At 44.0% G+C, this 22,666-nt stretch overlaps 1 protein-coding gene across 1 annotated transcript in view; it reads left to right on the top strand.

Moving 5' to 3' along the window:
- Positions 1 to 22,666, top strand: part of LOC141201610 (uncharacterized) — a 108,841-nt gene that overhangs the window by 11,229 nt on the left and 74,946 nt on the right. The window contains exon 3 of the mRNA XM_073663613.1: positions 13,294 to 13,347. Within this exon, the coding sequence (XP_073519714.1) occupies positions 13,294 to 13,347 (54 nt within the window). The remainder of the gene's footprint in view (positions 1 to 13,293; positions 13,348 to 22,666) is intronic.

Below are 22,666 nucleotides of genomic sequence, written 5' to 3'. Positions count from 1 at the left end.
TAGTTGTGTAGTTGTTGTATGCAAGGTGGTTTTGGTTTTTCCCTTGTACTGTCTCGTTCGTCTAAGTACTGTGTGTGGGCATATTATTACTTGTCCCCTTTTGTTGTGATCGGGGTCCTTCTCAGGACTAGATTTCTTAGGTGCAGGGATCCTCAGGAGGTAGGGGTTACGCTGGCGGCCTGGACCTCTGTACCTTTAACAGTACCTCCAGGTTGAGGGACTAGTCAGGGCCCCAGCTTAGGGTCAGCTTAGGCCCCCTACCTCCAGTATACAGAGACAGCGTGACATTTTCACCGACCCACTTAGTTTTTCTCCAGCTACCATGGATCCAGTAGCCGGTCTAGCTCGGCAGTTGCAGAGTTTGTCCATGGAGCTGGCGGACGTTAGGTCCAAGGTTTTGCATCCTCAGGAGCAAGCCGGACCAGAACCTAAAGTAGCTCTCCCTGACAGGTTCACTGGGGGGCGGGACAAGTTTTTTGTTTTCCGGGAGGCATGCAAGTTGTACTTTCGGCTGCGGCCTCGGTCATCGGGGAGTGAAGAACAAAGGGTGGGAATTGTCATCTCGCTCCTACAAGGGGACCCACAATCTTGGGCGTTCTCTCTTCCCCCGGGCTCCCCGGCTCTCCAGTCAGTGGATAGGTTTTTCGCTGCTCTGGGACTCGTATATGATGACCCAGATCGGATCTCCCTTGCTGAGTCTAAGTTACGTAGGATCCAGCAGGGAGATCGTCCGGCGGAGGAATTCTGTTCGGAGTTCCGTAGGTGGGCCACGGACACCCAGTGGAATGACCCGGCTCTTAGGAGCCAGTTTTGTCATGGTTTATCCGACAAATTACAGGATGTGTTGGCACAGTATGACTCTCCCGCGTCACTGGAAGCCGCTATGGCCCTTGCTATTCGCGTTGACAGACGGCTTCGGGAGAGGTGCGGGATAACTCTACCCCCTGTGATGACTCCACCTCCTACAAGGTCCCCTCATATGGTGGTTCCCCTGGTCAGTCCAGAGGAGCCTATGCAATTAGGAGGGACATCATTTCGGGGGAGGGGACCGGTGGTGCGCCATAAGACAGGAAGGTGTTTCTTCTGCGGGAGAAAGGGACATTTTATTGGGGGGTGTCCATCCCGTCCCTTGCAGAGTGAAGAGTCGTCGGAAAACTGTTGATCCCAGGTTGTGTGGTGGACGGCAATCTGGGAGTAGGTATTTCGTCCCTAGGTTCGTCTCAGTTTCTCGTACCGGCGGAGGTGGTGGTGGGTACGAGAACTGAGAGGATATCTGTTCTTCTGGATAGTGGGGCCGGGGCTAATCTGGTTGATGCTCGGTTTGCCCGGGTTCAAGGTATGCGATTGAGTGAGTTGGCTAAACCCATCCCCATATTCTCGATCGATGCCAGGCCTCTCGGTCAGGGAAGTTTTTTGCAAGCTGTGCATGACGTAAAACTTCAAGTGGGGGCGATACATAAAGAACTGTTGTCTTGCTACGTGTTGGAGGGTCTTCCCACTCCTATAGTGTTGGGCCTTCCTTGGTTAGCTAAGCATAACCCGGTTATTAATTGGCAAACCAGAGAGATAAGCCAATGGAGTAAATTCTGTAATAAAAACTGCATGAACACGGTCATCGGTGCGGTTACTCCTTGGGTCTTACCTCCATTTCTGGCGGACTTTGAGGATGTATTCTCGGAGAAAGGGTGTCAGGAACTACCTCCTCATCGCGAGTATGACTGTTCTGTAAAACTGCTCCCTGAGGCCAAGTTACCTAAAGCTAGGTTGTATAACCTTTCTGGTCCTGAGAGGCAGGCCATGAAGGATTATATTTCAGAAAGTCTGGCTAAGGGGCATATTAGACCTTCATCTTCACCGGTGGCTGCGGGGTTCTTCTTTGTTAAGAAGAAAGATGGAGGCCTACGCCCTTGCCTGGATTTCCGTGAACTTAATCGGATTACGGTCCGAGATCCGTATCCGCTCCCACTTATTCCCGATCTCTTTAATCAGATCGTGGGCGCCAAATGGTTCTCTAAGTTGGATCTCAGGGGGGCGTACAATCTGATTAGGATGAAGGAGGGGGATGAGTGGAAGACGGCGTTTAACACTCCGGAGGGGCATTATGAGAACCTTGTCATGCCATTCGGTCTGACTAATGCCCCGGCGGTGTTCCAACACTTTGTTAATGACATTTTTCGCCGCCTGGTGGGACAGTTTGTTGTCATATATCTGGATGATATCTTAATTTACTCGCCGGATCTGGTGTCTCATCAGGAGCACGTTAGGCAGGTGTTACAGATCTTGCGGGATAATAAACTGTATGCCAAATGGGAAAAGTGTGTGTTCGCCGTACAGGAACTCCAGTTTTTAGGCTTCCTGGTTTCAGCGTCCGGTTTTCGTATGGACCCTGGGAAAGTGCGGGCAGTTCTTGAGTGGGATCGGCCAGAGAATCTTAAGGCACTACAACGTTTCCTGGGGTTTGCTAATTATTACCGGAAGTTCATTCGTAATTTCTCGTCCATGGTTAAGCCTCTCACAGACATGACTAAAAAGGGGACGGATTTTTCTAGGTGGTCTGACAAGGCTTGTCAAGCATTCTCCTCCTTGAAAAAATGTTTTGCCTCGGCACCCATACTCATTCAACCTGATGCGTCACAGCCATTCATTGTAGAGGTAGACGCTTCCGAGGTAGGGGTGGGAGCAGTATTGTCACAGGGTTCGTCCCCTGGTAAGTGGCATCCGTGCGCCTTTTTCCCTAAAAAATTGTCGTCCGCTGAGAGGAATTACGATGTCGGCAATAGGGAACTCTTGGCCATTAAGTTAGCTTTTGAGGAGTGGCGCCATTTTTTGGAGGGGGCAGTCCATCCGGTCACTGTCATCACCGATCACAAGAACCTGCTATATCTGGAGTCCGCGAAACGTCTGAATCCCAGACAAGCTAGGTGGTCATTGTTTTTTACCAGGTTTAATTTTGTCGTTACATATCGTCCTGGGTCAAAAAATGTAAAGGCGGATGCCTTATCTCGTAGTTTCCCTGGGGCCGGGAATACGGACGACCCGATTCCTATCCTTCAGGAGGGGGTGGTGGTTTCGGCAGTATGCTCTGAGCTGGAGGAGGAGGTATTGGAGGCTCAGGGGGACGCCCCTGTTGGACCTCCGGGGAGACTGTTTGTTCCAGATCAGTTGCGACAAAAGGTGATCGAGGCACACCATAACTCAGTTTTTGCAGGACACCCGGGGAGTAAAGCAACTGTGGATCTCCTCTCGCGTCGGTTTTGGTGGCCTAACTTACATAAGGAGGTGGTAACTTTTGTCGCGTCCTGTGGGGTTTGTGCGCGCTCTAAGACCTCACATACCCGTCCGTCTGGGGCCCTCTTACCTTTGAAGATCCCGGAGCGTCCTTGGACTCATCTGTCTATGGACTTTATTACGGACCTCCCTCCGTCTTCGGGTAAAACGGTCATACTCGTTGTAGTGGACAGGTTCAGCAAGATGGCACATTTTATCGCTCTTCCGGCTCTCCCTAATGCTAAAACTCTTGCGCAGGTGTTCATTGGGGAGATTGTGAGGCTTCACGGGGTACCCTCCGAGGTGGTGTCTGATCGGGGGTCTCAGTTTGTGTCCAAGTTCTGGAAGGCGTTTTGTGCACGGCGGGGGATGCATTTATCATTCTCATCGGCTTTTCATCCTCAGACCAATGGTCAGACGGAACGTATGAACCAGAGCTTGGAGACATATCTCCGGTGTTTTGTGTCAGAGAACCAGGAGGACTGGGCTTCTTTCTTACCTCTGGCAGAGTTTGCTCTTAATAATAGGCGGAGCGAGTCCACTGGTAAGTCCCCGTTTTTTGGGGCATATGGTTTTCACCCCCAGTTTTGTACTTTCAGTAGGGGGGGCTCTTCGGGGGTTCCTGAGGAGGAACGATTTTCCTCATCACTCGCTTCAGTATGGAGAGGGGTGCTGAAGAATCTGAATACTATGGGGAACCGATACAAACGTATGGCTGATAGGAGGAGAGTGTCTGGTCCGGACCTAAGTGTGAACGATCGGGTATGGTTGTCTACCAGGAATATTAAACTTAAGGTTCCCTCCTGGAAACTGGGTCCCAGGTTCATCGGGCCGTACAGAATCAGTTCTATTATTAATCCGGTGGCATTCCGTCTTGACCTCCCCCCTACGTTTAAAATTCACAACGTGTTCCACAGATCGTTGCTTAAGAGGTATGTGGCGCCGGTGGTACCGTCACCTTTACCTCCCCCTCCAGTGGTGGTCAATGGTAACTTGGAGTTCCAGGTATCGAGGGTCATCGATTCACGCTTTAATCGCCGGTCCCTTCAGTACCTGGTTCATTGGAAAGGGTATGGTCCTGAGGAGAGGATGTGGGTTCCTGCGTCGGATATTAACGCAGACCGATTAGTTCGGGACTTCCACACGACTCACCCGGATAAACCTGGCCCTGAGGGTCCAGAGGCCCCTCGTAGAAGGGGGGGTACTGTCACGGGTGTGTCGCCACGAAGATCGTCACGAGTACACAGCCTGACTTCTCGCAGCTGACTTGTTGGTGCTTTGTGTTTTTTGGCAGTGAGGGAGTTAATTCTCTCTCTCTCTGTGCTAGACGAGGTCCAGCCTCGCCCAGCTGCAATCAATACTGCTGTAGTGAGACTCCTTCAAATGCCTGCTGGTCTGTTTGGGAAGTGTCGGTGAAAGCATTTCATTCAGACTAACAGAGCGGATCGTGGTGTTTGGAGTTTCTGAGATAAGTGTATTTGGAGTGTTTTTTCCCTTCCTCGCTTTATCATTTATCTCCTTTCCCGTTGGTGCTCCCTCTGTTGTAGTTGTGTAGTTGTTGTATGCAAGGTGGTTTTGGTTTTTCCCTTGTACTGTCTCGTTCGTCTAAGTACTGTGTGTGGGCATACTATTACTTGTCCCCTTTTGTTGTGATCGGGGTCCTTCTCAGGACTAGATTTCTTAGGTGCAGGGATCCTCAGGAGGTAGGGGTTACGCTGGCGGCCTGGACCTCTGTACCTTTAACAGTACCTCCAGGTTGAGGGACTAGTCAGGGCCCCAGCTTAGGGTCAGCTTAGGCCCCCTACCTCCAGTATACAGAGACAGCGTGACAGTATGTCCGTGTCCGCGGGTGATCCGCATGTGCACAGAGACGCATAGTGGGCATAAGATTTCTTGAAATCCCATCCACTATGCTGTAACATCTGGATGCTGCGGATTGCACACAGCGAATACTGATAGGGTGCACATACCCTTGTACTGCAAAGGGCCCATATACCGTTTCTGAAACAGGGGTCTCTCCTGTTTATGAGCCCTTATGGTGTAAAATACACACACATATAATATGCATACAAGTATATGTAGATTGACATATATACCTACACGTGTAGTGTGCATTTACTTATATGAGACATATGTACAGTGAGATCTCTCTATATCACATATCTATACTAATCTATATATACTATGAAATATATCACAAAGAGCAAAAGATAAAAGCTTTATTACCATGGCTGTGCCGTCCTTGGTGCTGGAGCTTGTGACACTGCTGTGATGTCTCCTCAGCCATAGTTGCTTGTGTCACAATAAGATGCTACAGATTGAAGATAGAGGAGGGTGAGGAGGGTGGGTGTGCTAGGTGCTGGCTTACAGGCCAGTGCAATGCATGATGGAACTCTTTAAATCTCTTAGTTTGCGAGTGTGAACGAGCTGCGTGTGTCCGGAGCGTAAGTGCGAACGAAAGTAAGTGTGTGACTTGTTTTTCAGTGAAGAGGTATTGGGAATCCTGCAGAAAATACCTGTGTGAATTGCGGTGAGTGCTGCATTGTGACCTGCTGAGTGCTTTTCTACCTGTTTAGATTTATTGGGCTTTTTAAAATCTATTTTCTCACTACAGTTTTAGTTTCTTAGTTTACTACCTGTGTATTTAAGGGTTAACTACATTGCACTAAAATCCTGAGGTGTAGATTTACTCACAAGGGGTTAATTAAGGGGAAGGGGTCATAATTAAGGGTTTATAAGGGCAGCTGGTTGGGCATCAAGTCCTTTGGAAGTGCATTGAGGTGAAGGGTACATTGCTGGAAAAGGAAAAAAAAAAAACTCTTTAAATCTCTTAGTTTTGTGTCCGGAGCGTAAGTGCGAACGAAAGTAAGTGTGTGACTTGTTTTTCAGTGACTTTGGATTCAGGGAGTTTGGAAGGGAGGACTTAGGACTGAATTGCTGACTGTATTTCATTCTTTCTTTACTTTACTTTTTACTTAATTAATCCACCTGACCTACTTAGCTGATTCCCCCATCCATACTTGATACTTTATTGATCCCCCGTCCATACTTAACTGATCCCCCGCCGATATCTAATTGATACACTTGCACATCCCTAATTGATCCCCGTCCATACACCTATATATAAATAATTGTGTTTTGTACTTGTATATATATATACTGACTGTATCCCCATATTTAGAATGACGTCCATGTTGGCCGGAGCCGTGCAGTGTACATCTTGCGCAATGTATGCATTCCGTGAGCAACCGCTCGAGGATCCATACTGCTGCGAGAGATGTGAGCATATCGTGCACTTGGAAGCCCAAATTCTGGATCTAAGTGCTCAGATAGCGGTACTGAGGAGCATCGACAACATGGAACGGAGTTTGCTGCTCACCGAGCAGACACTCAATGGGTCAATACTGGGGGTGGAGCATAGAGGGGAAGTGCAGGCTGAACAGGCAGGGAGCTGGATAACAGTTAGGAGGGATAGAGGGAAGAAGTATAGGAAGGCTGGTTCAGAACCGGCATTATTGGAGCACGACAGATCCTCTGACCGCCGGGGGAGTGTATGCTCCAGTAATGAGGGGGAGGGGGGAAGTGTAGGGCAGGCAAGACAGGTCCTGGTAGTGGGTGACTCTATTATTAGGGGGACAGACAGGGCAATCTGTCACAAAGACCGGGATCGCCGAATGGTGTGCTGCCTCCCTTGCGCTCGAGTCCGGCACATCGCGGATTAGGTTGACAGGTTACTGGGTGGGGCTGGCGAAGACCCAGCGGTCATGGTCCACATCGGCACCAATGACAAAGTGAGTGGTAGATGGAGGGTCCTTAAAAATGATTTCAGGGACCTAGGTAGGAAGCTTAGGGCAAGGACCTCCAAGGTAGTTTTCTCAGAAATACTACCAATCCCGCAAGCCACACAGGAGCGCCAACGGGAAGTTAGGGAGGTGAATAAGTGGCTAAAGAGTTGGTGCAAGGCAGAAGGGTTTTGGTTCATGGAGAACTGGGCCGACTTCGCGGTCGGCTACAGGCTCTACCGTAGGGACGGGCTGCACCTCAATGGGGAGGGTGCAGCGGTGCTGGGGAAGAAGATGGCTAATAGGTTGGAGGAGTTTTTAAACTAGAGACGGGGGGGGGAAACCAAGGAAATAGGTGGGATGTGAGGCAAGCAAGGGGGAAGGGGAGAAGTGAATATAATGAGGGTGGAGAGGGGGGTGGGGATAGTACAGTTAGATCGTTAGAGAAGAATAGAATGCTAAATAACCCCAAAGTTTTATCTTGCATGCTGACCAACGCAAGAAGCCTGACCAATAAGGCGGATGAGCTGCGGGCGCTTATATCGGAGGAGAGGTATGACATCGTAGGTATAACAGAGACTTGGCTAGACGATAGCTACGACTGGGCGGTAAATTTATTAGATTATAGTTTATTTAGAAGGGACCGGAAACAGGGGAAAGGCGGAGGAGTCTGCTTATATGTAAAGTCATGTCTAAAACCCAGACTAAGGGAAGATATAGGAGAGGGAGAAGAGGGGGTCGAGTCCATGTGGGTAGAAATAGAGGGGGCAAAAAATAATAATAAAATATTACTGGGGGTCTGCTATAAGCCACCAAATATAACAGAGGAGAATAAGAATCTGCTATTAGGACAAATAGACAAAGTAGCAAAACATAATGAAGTGATTGTTATGGGGGACTTCAACTACCCTGATATTGACTGGGAAACAGAAACCTGTAGATCTCAGAAAGGAAAAAGGTTCTTGACAAATATTAAGGATAATTATCTCTCCCAACTAGTGCAGGAACCAACGAGAGGGAAGGCCGTGTTGGACTTAATATTGACTAATAGGCCTGATAGAATAACTGAGGTACAGATAGGGGGGCACCTAGGTAATAGCGACCATAATATTATCGACTTCAAAATGCCCTTCAGTAGGGTTATCAATAAGGGAACAACAAAAACATTAAACTTTAGGAGGGCGAAGTTTGATCAGCTGAAAGAAAGCCTTCAACTTATTGACTGGGACAAAGTTCTTAATCAAAGGAATTCGAATAGTAAATGGGAAACCTTCAAAAGAATTCTGAATACTCAGTGCGAGAGGTATATACCGTATGGGAATAAAAGGGCCAGAAATAAGAGGAAACCAATATGGTTGAACAAGAACTTAAAAGGGGCGTTAAATAGCGAAAAAGAGGCATTCAAGAGATTAAAACAGGAAAACAGTAAGGAGGCACTAAAGTGTTACAAGGAAAAAACGAGAACCTGCAAAAAACAAATAAAAATAGCGAAGGAGGAAACAGAGAGACGTATTGCTAGGGAAAGTAGATCAAATCCCAAACTGTTCCTTACGTATATAAATAGTAAAAGGATTAAATCGGATAATATTGGACCGATAAAAAGTGAGGAAGGCAAAATCATAGAGAAAGATGAGGATAAAGCTAATCTATTAAATAATTTTTTTTCGACAACTTTCACAAAGGAAATCGAACTAACAGGAGAAATGAGAAGTGACAAACTTAATCCTCCACTAAGTATGACAAATCTAACCCACGCTGGGGTACAGAAACGCCTCAGTAACATTAAAATAAACAAATCACCAGGACCTGATGGCATACACCCACGGGTACTAAGGGAACTAAGTAATGTGATAGACAGACCGTTATATCTTATATTTAAGGACTCTGTTGAGACTGGGTCTGTGCCACTTGATTGGCGACAGGCGAATGTAGTGCCAATATTCAAAAAGGGAGCGAAAAGTGACGCCGGAAACTATCGGCCGGTGAGTCTGACATCCGTTGTGGGCAAAATTTTTGAAAGCTTCATTAAAGAGGCAATTACGGAGCATCTTGATGCTAATAATCTTTTAATCCCGAACCAACATGGATTCATGAGGAATCGCTCCTGCCAAACAAACCTGATTGACTTCTACGAGGAGGTTGGCTCTCGAGTAGATCAGGGGGAACCAGTGGATGTCGTGTATCTCGACTTCTCAAAAGCGTTCGATAGCGTGCCACATAATAGGTTGGTATACAAAATGAGAATGATGGGGCTGGGGGAAAATGTCTGCAAGTGGGTATTGGGTAAGCGTCACTAGTGGGGTACCACAGGGGTCTGTACTAGGCCCAATGTTATTTAATATCTTTATTAACGACATAGTCAACGGGATAAATAGTAAAATATCAATATTTGCAGATGACACAAAGTTATGTAAAACAATTAATACAAAAGAGGACAGTGCAGACCTACAGAGGGATTTGGATAAGCTGGGTAGGTGAAGCATTAAATGGCAAATGAGGTTTATTGAGGAGAAATGTAAGGTCATACATATGGGAAGGAAAAATGGAAGTCACCAGTACTCACTGAATGGGAAATCATTGGGGAATTCAGAGATGGAGAAGGACTTGGGTATCTTGATTGATAGCAAACTAAATTGGAGTGCCCAAAGTCAGGCCGCTGCTGTAAGGGCAAACAGGGTAATGGGATGTATCAGAAGAGGTATAGCTGCAAAGGATGAGAACATTGTTCTTCCACTGTACAAAGCACTGGTCAGACCACACTTGGAATACTGTGCTCAGTTATGGGCCCCAATATATAGAAAGGATATAAACGAGCTTGAAAAGGTACAAAGGAGGGCAACAAAATTAATAAAGGGAATGGAGGGACTGCAATACCCAGAGAGGTTGGCAAAACTAGGACTATTCAGCCTGGAAAAGAGAAGGTTGAGGGGGGACATAATAAATGTGTACAAATATGTTAGGGGACAGTATAGAGACCTTGCCAGGGATTTGTTCAAAAGGAGGAATATTACGGTAACAAGAGGGCATTCACTAAGACTGGAAGAGAAAAGGTTTCAGCACCAGCATAGGAAGGGGTTCTTTTCGGTAAGAGCAGTGAGAATATGGAATTCACTGAGTGAGGAGACGGTAATGTCGGATTCACTCCACCAGTTCAAGAGGGGACTGGATGCATTTCTAGATACCAGGCAGATTTCAGCATATACTTAAAAATAAAATAGTAGGTTGATACAGGGATTTATTCTGACTGCTGGTTTCAGAGTCGGGAGGGAATTTTTCCTCAGGTGAAGATTGGCCAAATCATTTGGGGTTTTTGCCCTCCTCTGGATCAACTTTAGCAATTACAGAACTAACAGGTCGAACTTGATGGACGCAAGTCTTTATTCGGCTTTACAAACTATGTTACTATGTTACTATGTTATAGTATTAGAACACAGGAAGTCAGGAGACAGGAAGTTGTCGATTAACCCCATTAGAGCTGGAGCCAGCACTTCTTTAAATCAGACCTTGAAGGAATCTCCAGTTCTTGAGGAGGCACATCTTCTGGTATCCCTCGCAATTTTACATTGTTTCCTCTAAATCCACTAGTTTAGTTTGTATTGCTTACAATTCGTCTGAGAGTTCATTATGTGCAGCTATCAGCTTGTTGTGTGATTTCGCAAAGGCTGCCATTTTATTTTCCATGTGAGATACTCTCTTATCTAGTTCCTTAGTTACAGTTTGTATAGTCAATAGTGATGAGCGAGTATGTTCGGTTAACCCTTTCGCCGAGTATACTCGGCCGAACACCGAGTATTTATAGAATGCTCGGGCTGTAAGTTTTCGTCGCTCCGTGAACATGGTTTGCGATTGTTTGACAGATTTAATACATGTGAGGAATGCCTGTTTTTCCAGCATTCCTCACATGTATTAAATCTGTCAAACAGTTGCAAATCATGTTCATGGAGCAACGAAAACTTAAAGCCCGAGCATTCTATAAATACTCGGTGCTCGGCCGAGCATACTCGGCGAAAGGGTTAACCGAACATACTCGCTCATCACTAATAGTCAATAATAAAGTGGTAAAGTCCTTCTGCATAGAACTGCTGCCACCAGCATATCTCTAAGCAAGTTGCCTGATGCTGGTTCATCTGAGGTGGTGAACTGTGCCAGTGCTATTGAAGAACTAGATATAGCAGAGCTGCATGTCTCCCCTGCTGACACTTGCAACTCCTCCTCCAGCCTCTGTCTGTGTGAAGCTGAATTAATTGTGGGAGAGGAAATATACCTACATCAAACTGTTTGACAGCTTTAATACATGTGAGGAATGCTTATTTCTTTCGCATTCCTCACATGTATTAAAGCTGTCAAACAATCGCAAATCATGCACACGGGAGTGATTCAAATATATCACCGAGTACACTGAAAATACTCAGTACTCACCCGAGAATACTCGCCGAAAGGGTTAACCGAACATACTCGCTCATCACTTTGTGTGACATATCTCTCTGATTTAAGGGCATGAAAATTCAAAGTTTGAAAATTGCTAAATTTTCACCAAATTTCCGATTTTTTAACAAAGTAACGCAAGTGATATCGAAGAAATTTTTCCACAATCATAAAGTACAATATGTCACGAAAAAACAGTCTCAGAATCAGTGGGATCCGTTGAAGCGTTCCAGAGTAATTACCTCATAAAGTGACAGTGGTCAGAATTGTAAAAACTGGTCCAGTCATTAATGTGCAAACCACCTTCGGGGGTAAAGGGGTTAAGGCAAATAAGTGGAATATTCTGCAATGGTCGGGTCAGTCACCAGATCTCATCCCCATCGAGCTGCATTTCACAGGCCGTAGACAAAACATAAGGCAGAAAGACCCACAAACAAGCAATAACTGAAGTCACTGCAGTGAAGGAGGCAAAGCCTCACAAAGGAGGAAACCCAGCCTTTGACATCCATGGCTTCCAGACTTCAGGCCATCATTGCTGCAAAGGATTCTCTTCAAAGTATTAAACATGCCTGCCTTTTCTTTGAGCTGGACAATATATTCATGCAGTTTCCCATGGCTGGGTGTCCATTAGCCGGGTCTCGGTACTTCTCAGTCCTTATCCACGTACACTCTACTTGACAAATGGTAAGGTTTTAATATTAGAGGTTAGGACCGTCCCGAATAGGGTCACCGAGGTGTGTTGGGATGGCTTTTACATTTTTTTGATCAAAATTATGTTAACTAAGCACCTTATATTATTTTCATGCACTCACTGTTGTTGTTCATTTACTGCAAGAGTATTTACTTACTATGTTTTTATCTTGGGTCTTTTAAAGTATTAAACATGAACATTGTATTTATGGTAAAGTTAATTTGTCCAATTACTTTTGAGCTGCTGAAATGAGGAGGGTTCGTAGAGAAATGGTTGCAATTCCTAAACATTTCACAGGATATTTTTGTTGAACTGATTTAATTAAACCTGAAAGTCTCCCGTTCTATTGTATCTCAGTTGTTTCATTTTAAATCCTAATAAGTTGGCTGCAGAGCTGAAATCACAAAGATTCAGTCACTGTCCAAATATTTCTGGACCTAACTGTATTCATATATTTACACTATATGGACAAATATTACATCTCTTGCCCCCAAAACAAAATCGAAAATGTTCTCCTGCCCCTTTTCCTAACTCATAATCCCAAAATAGACAAGGACATTCGGAGCTGCCAATCCTCCCTCTTTTGTAGACTTCTGGAGATAAAGCATCTTCAGCCTCAGCTCTTTACCTCCTACAGACAAAATGGGGGAAAATGAACCACTTTTTTTAATCAGTTATTTTTTATTACAGGTTTTGTTTTTTTTTAAAGGGAAATTACAATAAAATGTCACCAATCCGCTTTCTCCTTTCTCCCAATCCATAATGCTGGGGTAAGATTATCTCTACAGAGACCCCTGTACAGGAATATTAGGGCTCCAGAGACATCACATCTATTATACAGAGAATAGCGCCATCTCCATAGCTCTGTACACAAGGACATAGAGATCAGACAAGGTCCTCATATTCAGGCAGCTTCTATTCTACTCCAACCCTCTTTATAAGAACAAGATCAGAGTCTCATTATACCGAGCTGAGCCGCTCCAGGGACAAAGACCCCGTCTGGCCCTAACACGCCGGGGGTCCGGAGTATCCATCCAGCACCATGACAACCAGCACAGCAGAGTCCTGCATCCACTGAGGCCCCTGATCATGTGACCCCTGACTCCTCCCCTCCTGTGACCTCATCACAGGTCCTGTGCGCACAGAACAGCCATATATGTGGTGGCGGCTCTGCAGGTGGAGGTATGTGGAGACCCCCATTACTGGGCGCAGGGGGCATTAACCCCTTCAGCACCAAGACTCTTTTGGGGTCTTGTGTTGCCCCTTTATAAGAATCATAAGGTTTTTGTTCTGTTTCCTGTAATAGATACATACGACCCAACTATGGAGGCAGGAAGGGAGGAAACGTATTGTTCTCATAGTACAGGACCCCTTTACTGGCCCCACAGTGTAATGCCCCCATTATACCCCTTATGCAGTATGTATGATGCCCCCACACAGTGTAATGCCCCCTTGATGCCCCCACAGTGTAATGCCCCCATTATGCCCCTTATGCAGGATGTATGATGCCCCCACATAGTGTAATGCCCCCATTATGCCCCTTATGCAGGATGTATGATGCCCCCACAGTGTAATGCCCCCATTATGTCCCTTATGCAGGATGTATGATGCCCCCACACAGTGTAATGCCCCCATTATGCCCCTTATGCAGGATGTATGATGCCCCCACACAGTGTAATGCCCCCATTATGCCCCTTATGCAGGATGTATGATGCCCCCACAGTGTAATGCCCCCATTATGCCCCATATGCAGGATGTATGATGCCCCCCACACAGTGTAATGCCCCCATTATGCCCCTTATGCAGGATGTATGATGCCCCCACAGTGTAATGCCCCCATTATGCCCCTTATGCAGTATGTATGATGCCCCCACACAGTATAATGCTCCCTGAGGTCCTGCAGTTGGAATAAGTCTTGAGGTTTTACAGTTGGAATAATCCCTCTGGAGTTGGTTTTCCCTCTGCCTGCTCCCCTACATGTAGACCCTCGAGCATGTATACTTGCATGTAGGGGAGCAGGCCTTACTAGATATCGAGGCTTTGTACAGTAATATACTGCATGAGGATGGTATCAGAGGGGTAAGACGTTTATTGAAATCGACATCAATAGAGTGTAGCAGACATAATGACTTCATGGAGGATCTTCTAAAATTCACTCTTACTTATAACGTCTTTCTTTTGACAGTAAGTACTTCCCCCAGCTCAGGGGTACTGCGATGGGGAGCCTCTGTGCCCCCTCATATGCTAACCTATTCCTGGGCTGGTGGGAGGAAAACACAATATTCAGGGATGATCATAAGTGATGACATCCATATATTGGGGTATGATATAAATATACTGACTACATTTTTATCATCTGGTCTGGGAAGAGTGAACAATGTTTTGAATTTGTCAGGGAACTCAATATTTATAGACTGGGCCTGAGATTTATATCAGAGTTTAATTATTACCAGTTGCCGTTCTTGGATGTACTAATCAAGAAAGATTGGAATGGGACCCTAGGAACACTCATCTACCATAAACCTACAAGCACTAATAAACTATTGAAGTGGGATAGCCACCACCCCATCCCCATAAAAAGAGGAATACCCAAGGGCCAATTTTTATGGTTGAGAAGGTACTGCCATAATGTCACAGATTTTAATATACAGGCAATAGACCTGAACACCAGATTCAGGGAAAAAGGGTACTCCTGGTACATTTTGGATTTCACATCATCGTTTGCAGAAAAATGGGAGAGACACACACTCCTCCATACCTAACCAAGAGACCAAGAAAAATATTGAACTACACGAGTAAGAAAAACTTATGACAATCAGAGTGACTGTATCTTTCATATCCTCAGAAAACACTGGGATATACTTGTGACTGTCCCGGACCTGAGGGGTGCAGTGGGATCTACTCTCACAATAACTTTCAGAAAGGGTCGGTCCATTAGGGACCATTAAGTGCATAATTTCTATAAAAAACCTGCACCCAAGGGGACTTGGCTAGATAGAGGAATCTGCAGTTTCTTTAGATTTGGAGAACATTGTACATGTAATTGGATGAGACCATGTAAATCGTTCTAGAGCTCCTCCATGGTTAAAATCTTTTTTTCCAGTGGGATTATTCCAACTGTAAAACCACAGGACTAGTATATATGGTCACATGCACCTGCCCCCTAGATTATGTAGGCAAGATCAAGTGGGAGTCTAGGAGGAGGGTGGGGGAGCATTTGGGTGACATACGCCATGGTTGGGACACCTCATTAGAGAGACACATAAACAGTGTACATCGAGGTGAATCTGGAGACATCTCCTTTTGTATCATTGAGATGGTTAAACTCATTGTGAGACGAGGTGATAACAATAGATGTATCCTCAAAAAAGAAAGTGAGTGGATTGTTAGACTGATTTCACTGGCCCCTAAGGGACTCAATGAGCAGATTTCCTATGCTTGTTTTGTATGAATACAGCCCCATTCTGGATTATATTTTTGGATTGTATACTCTACCCATTGCTAGTCATTTCCCTGTGAATGGGGTTCACATATATATTCTATATCAGAATTATTACTTATCAATTATATTCCACTTTTACTATTTCATAATTAACAACTGTGGTAATCCTTGTTTATCTCTAATTGTGCAATAGAGAGAAAATTTGACCATTTAGGAATCTACTGTGGGCCATCATCCCATATCTTATGTAGTGATAAAGTAGATCTACATGCCTATTGCATGATGGGAGGATGTGCAATACTTGTTTTTAGTCTCCCATGACGCTGATCTCAAAGATAGAAAAATCCTATGTTGGTGGAATGCAATCCAAAACCATTATGCTCTCCGGTGTGGAACGCATGCTTCCGGACATGCGCATTCGCAGATAGGAGACCATGATGCACTCCGGCATGTAACACACATGTCCGGGCACGTTTGTGCTTTCTGCCCGCCCGTCTCTGTTGTTTTGTGCTGAATTGTGGGGAGTACTTGAAAAAAAATTTTGTTCCATCTGTCTTTAGTTGATCCCACTGATGCATCAGATAAGTCCTCAGAGAATTATAATTAGAGGAACCCATGGACACATTAGGATTTGTGAAGCTGACCTCCGCTCTCCTCTATTTCCTTTGAATTTATTGTGTGACTTGTATTTCAGAACAGTAGCTCTTGGTTTGTTTCACTTCCATGTGTAAATTGAATTTGACTCGTAGTCTTTGATATCTCTTTCAAACTTAGTTTTTTTGATGTCTGAGATCCATCCTCCAGACTTTGTAAATTCTTTTGCATATTTTGTTTGAGTTTTGTATTCAAAAAGGCTTCTACACTTGGCGGAAAACTTTCACCTAGTTATTTTCAAGAAACAAATATCAAACGCAATGTGACTTGGTTATCCTATAATTTTTTTTTTAAATGTGGACATGCACCCTGTAAAGCATGCAACTATGTTAATAAAACCGACACATTTGAAGAAAACCTAACGGGACAACAATTTGCAATACACAGTTTCATCAATTGTAACACTATAGGGGTCATCTATTAAATAGAGTGTATAGAGAGTTAACTACAATATGTAGGATGCACGTCAGGTCCGCTAAGAAATATATTAGCGGACATTTATCCGATGCAATCAATTCCACAACATTAAACGTGTCTGTGGTTTCAAGACACTTTTCACAAAAACATAACCCGGGTGCTCGGGTTCAACATATTGCGGATCGGATAGACAGATTGCTGGGTGGGGCTGGGGAAAACCCACTGTTCATGGTACACATTGGTACTAATGACAAAGTTAGAGGGAGGTGGAAGGTCCTTAAAAATGAGTACAGGGAACTAGGAAAGAAGCTGAAGACCAGGACCTCAAAAGTGGTGTTTTCACAAATACTGCCGGTGCCACCTCCGTCACTAGAAAGACATCGGGAGCTTAGGGAGATAAATAAGTGGCTTAGAAATTAGTGCAGGAAGGAAGGGTTTGGGTACATGGAGAACTGTGCCGATTTCGCTGTTGGCTACAGGCTCTATGGTAGGGATGGGTTGCATCTTAATGGGGAAGGTGCAGCTTTGGGGGAGGGAAAATGGTCAGACGGATGGGGAAGCTTTTAAACTAAGATCTGGGGGGAGGGAGGGTAGTCATGCTTATATGGGGTTAGATAGAGTAGACAGAGTGGGAGAGTAGGGGCTATGGAGGATCTAAGGGGGGCTGGGATACGCAAGGAAAGTAGGGAGCCGAGTAGGAGTAGCGAATGTGCTAATTGTATTAAATGTCTGCTGGCAAATGCAAGAAGTCTTGCAAACAAAATGGCTGAACTGGAGACTCTTATGTCAGTCACAGAATACGATGTGGTGGGTATTACAGAAACCTGGCTGGATGAAAGCCATGACTGGGTGACAAATATAGAGGGATACGCTACATTTAGAAAGGACAGGAAAGACAAAAATGGTGGAGGGATGTGTATTTTCGTAAGATCCAACTTAAAAACTGTGCTCAATGACAACATTGGGAGAAGCTGCGACAATGTAGAGTCAATTTGGGTAAATGTACATGGGGATGGTAATACTGGAAAGCTGCTAAGTGGAGTTTGTTACAAGCCTCCTAATATAGCTGAACTGGTAGAGGACAAAATGATGGAACAAATTAAAAATGCAGCAAATAATAATAGGGTCCTTATTATGGGGGATTTTAACTATCCAGATTTTCAATGGGACATAGAATCTTCCAGTTGTACTTAAAGCTACAAATTCTTATCCACAGTTCAGGACAATTACCTCTCTTAGTTGGTAGATGAACCAACCAGGGGAGGTACGGTAATCTGCTGGATCTGGTGCTGTCAAATAGACCAGATACAATTTCAGATCTATAGGTCCGGGAGCATCTGGGAAACAGCGACCATAATATGATAAGTTTCAATGTAATATTTAATAAAACATTTCAAAATGAAAATGCTAAAACCTGGAACTTTAGGAAAGCTGATTTCAACAAATAAAGGGAAGAGCTTAATTGTGTAGACTGGGACCATATCATGGTAACTGGGGATACCGAATATAAATGGGGCATGTTTAAGGAAATACTACTAGATTCCTGTAGAAAATTTATACCCTGGAATAAAAAGGAACCAGGAATAAAAAGAAACCATTATCGATAAATAAGACAGTACAAATTTTAATAAGACAAAAACAAAGGGCATTCAAAATCTTGAAGGCCAAGAATATAGAAATAGCATTTCAGTAGTATAAAGACCTAAATAAGAAATGTAAAAAGAAATCAACCTAGCAAAATTATCTACAGAGAAACAAATTGACAGGGACATTAAATTCCCAAAAATGTTATACATACATCAATGCCAAAAAGAGTAAATCAGATGGTATTGGCCTCTTAAAAGACAATAATAACAAGATAATTATAGAGGACAAAGAAAAGGCTGAGATATTAAGCAGACACTTTTCATACGTGTTCACCTTCAAACAGTCTGTTTCAGGGTTCTTTCAAGAGGGCAAAAATCAAAGTTCACCTCCTAATATAACTAGTTTAACACAAAAGAAGTACACCTGCGTCTGAGCAAATTAAACATTGTCAAATCCCCTGGACCAGATGGTATTCATCCACGGATACTGAGGGAATTGAGCTTGCTGGGAGTAATTGACAAACCGCTGCATCTCGTATTCTTAGACACTCTTGTAACAGGGGTAGTGCCACAGGATTGGAGGATAGCTAATGTGGTACCGATATTTAAGAAAGGTAAGAAGGTGGATCCAGGTAACTACCGTCCAGTAAGTCTGACATCAGTAGTGTGCATAGTTTTTGAGGGCATCATAAGAGATGACCTGCAGAGATATATTGCAGAGAATAATATGATAAATGATAATCAGCACGGATTCATGAAAAATAGGTTGTGTCTAACCAACATGTTGGGGTTCTATGAGGGGATAAGTGCAAATCTGGATGTTGGTAATGCGGCTGATGTGATTTACCTGGACTTTGCAAAGGCATTTGATACTGTACCACATATACTGAAGCTACAGAAGCAATGACTTGGGGGAACTATATGTAGATGGGTGAGGAATTGGCTAAATGATAGGAAACAAAGAGTCGTCATAAATGGTACATTCTCTAAATAGGACATAGTCAGCAGTGGGGTGCTACAGGAATCTGTGCTAGGACCATTTCTCTTTAACCTCTTTATTAATGACCTTGGGGATGGGATTGAGAATAAAGTGTCAGTTTTTGCTGACGACACCAAACTATGTAGGATATTAAAATCTGATCTTGACATTACGATATTGCAGAACGATCTGGATAAGATGACTGAATGGGCAAACACTTGGCAGATGAGGTTTAATGTAGATAAATGTAGAGTAATGCACCTAGGATGTAGTAATCCTAATGCTGCATATACATTAAGTGGGAGTATACTCGGGACTACAGAACAGGAGAAGGATTTGGGTATTCTAGTTACAAGTAAGCTGAGCAGCAGTGCTCAATGTCAAGCAGCAGCCGCAAAAGCAAACAAGATTTTAGGGTGTATAAAAAGAGAAATAAAATCCTGCAATCCCAACGTATTGTTACCCCTTTATAAATCACTGGTGAGGCCACATCTGGAATATGGGATCCAGTTTTGGGCTCCACATTTTAGAAAGGATATTCAGAAGTTAGAGTCAGTTCAAAGGCGGGCAACTAGATTATTATATACAGTGCTGGCCAAATGTATTGGCACCCCTGCAATTCTGTCAGATAATACTCAGTTTCTTCCTGAAAATGATTGCAATCACAAATTCTTTGGTCTTATTCTCTTCATTTAATTTGCTTGCAAGGAAAAAACACAAAAGAGAATGAAGCAAAAATCAAATCATTGATCATTTCACACAAAACTCCAAAAAAGGGTCGGACAAAAGTATTGGCACCCTCAGCCTAATACTTGGTTGCACAACCTTTAGCCAAAATAACTGCGAACAACCGCTTCCGGTAACCATCAATGAGTTTCTTACAATGCTCTGCTGGAATTGTAGACCACTCTTCTTTGGCAAACTGCTCCAGGTCCTGATATTTGAAGGGTGCCTTCTCCAAACTGCCATTTTGAGACTCTCCACAGGTGTTCTATGGGATTTAGGTCTGGACTCGTTGCTGGCCACCTTAGAAGTCTCCAGTGCTTTCTCTAAAACCATTTTATAGTGCTTTTGGAAGTGTGTTTTGGGTCATTGTCCTGCTGGAAGACCCATGACCTCTGAGGGATACCCAGCTTTCTCTCACTGGGCCCTACATTATGCTGCAAAATGTGTTGGTAGTCTTCAGACTTCATAATGCCATGCACACGGTCAAGCAGTCCAGTGCCAGAGGCAGCAAAGCAACCCCAAACGTCAGGGAACCTCCGCCATGTTTGACTGTAGGGACCGTGTTCTTTTCTTTGAATGCCTCTTTTTTTTTCCTGTACACTCTATGTTGATGCTTTTTCCCAAAAAGCTCTACTTTTGTCTCATCTGACCAGAGAACATTCTTCCAAAACGTTTTAGGCTTTCTCAGGTAAGTTTTGGCAAACTCCAGCCTGGCTTTTTTATGTCTCAGGGTAAGAAGTGGGGTCTTCCTGGGTATCCTACCATACAGTCCCTTTTCATTCAGACGTCGACAGATAGTACGGGTTGACACTGTTGTACCCTCGGACTGCAGGGCAGCTTGAACTTGTTTGGATGTTAGTCGAGGTTCTTTATCCACCATCCGCACAATCTTGCGTTGAAATCTCTCGTCAATTTTTCTTTTCTGTCCACATCTAGGGAGGTTAGCCACAGTGCCATGGGCTTTAAACTTCTTGATGACACTGCGCACGGAAGACACAGGAACATTCAGGTCTTTGGAGATGGACTTGTAGCCTTGAGATTGCTCATGCTTCCTCACAATTTGGTTTCTCAAGTCCTCAGACAGTTCTTTGGTCTTCTTTCTTTTCTCCATGCTCAATGTGGTACACACAAGGACACAGGACAGAGGTTGAGTCAACTTTAATCCATGTTAACTGGCTGCAAGTGTGATTTAGTTATTGCCAACACCTGTTAGGTGCCACAGGTAAGTTACAGGTGCTGTTAATTACACGAATTAGAGAAGCATCACATGATTTTTCAAAGGGTGCCAATACTTTTGTCCACCCCCCTTTCTTAGATTTGGTGTGGAATTATATCCAATTTGGCTTTAGGACAATTCTTTTTGTGTTTTTTTCATTGAAGACAAATTAAATGAAGAGAATAATACCAAAGAATTTCTGATTGCAATCATTTTCAGGAAGAAACTGAGTATTATCTGACAGAATTGCAGGGGTGCCAATACTTTTGGCCAGCACTGTTGGATGGTAGACCTCTCATATGATGAGAGGTTGAAAAAGTTGAGCTTGTTTAGCTTAGAAAAACGACGCCTCAGAGGGGATCTCATCTACAGGTATAAATATATGTGTGGTCAGTATAAAGGTCTAGCACATGACTTATTCCTTCCAAAAATATCAAATAATTTGGTCCAGAATCTGATAAATTAGTCAGAGACCAAATTTAATTCAGCAAACATTAAATTTTTATTAATAAAATACACAGACACAAAATAGAAAAGAGATAAAAAGCACCTCCATGCTATGAGGGATCAACCACTGCATATATATGCCTAATATTTTATGTATATGGTATAAAATTAATACTATACTTCCATAAAGTGCTAAAGTGCAAGCTGTGAGTTAAAGATATCCTAACAGTGCAAAATGCAAAAAACATGGTGTAACAAGATGATAAACATACCACAGAGCAGCTATATTGCAGGCACCAAGGTTGTGCAGCGTCCTTGGGGTTGAGGGACGCTGCACAACCTTGGTGCCTGCAATATAGCTGCTCTTTGATATCATTATGCATGGACAGCCACCAAAAAAGTCTGGCAATGGCTTTCCATGTAGCAGTAACCCCAGGATGACCACTTAAGACGGAATCATGAAATTCTTGTAACACACACAATCTTAGGTACACAGGCACAAATGATTTAGATCCTGGAGTGGTGGGAGGAGCCAATGACTGGGCGTTATGGATCTCCTTTTCCAATTCTGAGGTTACCATAGAAACTACAATACCCTGAGGAATTATGGAGGATGGAGGTACTGGAGGAGAAACTGAATTGAGACTACGAGATAATGCGTCAGCTTTCACATTCTTAGACCCCGGTCTGAATGTAATGCCTCTGTGGGAGTTTATCTTTTAGCTGATTCAATGTAAGCTAGATTCTTCTGATCAGTGACCACAGTAACTGGATGAACCGCTCCTCCAAAAAATGCCTCCATTCCTCAAAGGCTAATTTTACAGAAAGTAACTCATGATTCCCAACATCATAACTTCTTTCCGCCGGCGAAAATTTTTTAGACAAAAAAGCCCATAGACGCAAGTTAGTCAGAGTTTTGGACCCCTGCGACAAAACCGCCCCCACTCCGACCTCCGAAGCATCCACCTCTACAATGAATGGCTCTTTGAGATCCGGTTAGATCAGAATGGGAAGAGACATGAAACACTCTTTTC

Source organism: Phyllobates terribilis, unplaced genomic scaffold (genome assembly GCF_046119375.1).
Source record: "Phyllobates terribilis strain yellow unplaced genomic scaffold, ASM4611937v1 Scaffold_120__1_contigs__length_5212024, whole genome shotgun sequence".
Lineage (NCBI taxonomy): Eukaryota > Metazoa > Chordata > Amphibia > Anura > Dendrobatidae > Phyllobates > Phyllobates terribilis.
This window is presented reverse-complemented; position numbering and strand designations above follow the sequence as displayed.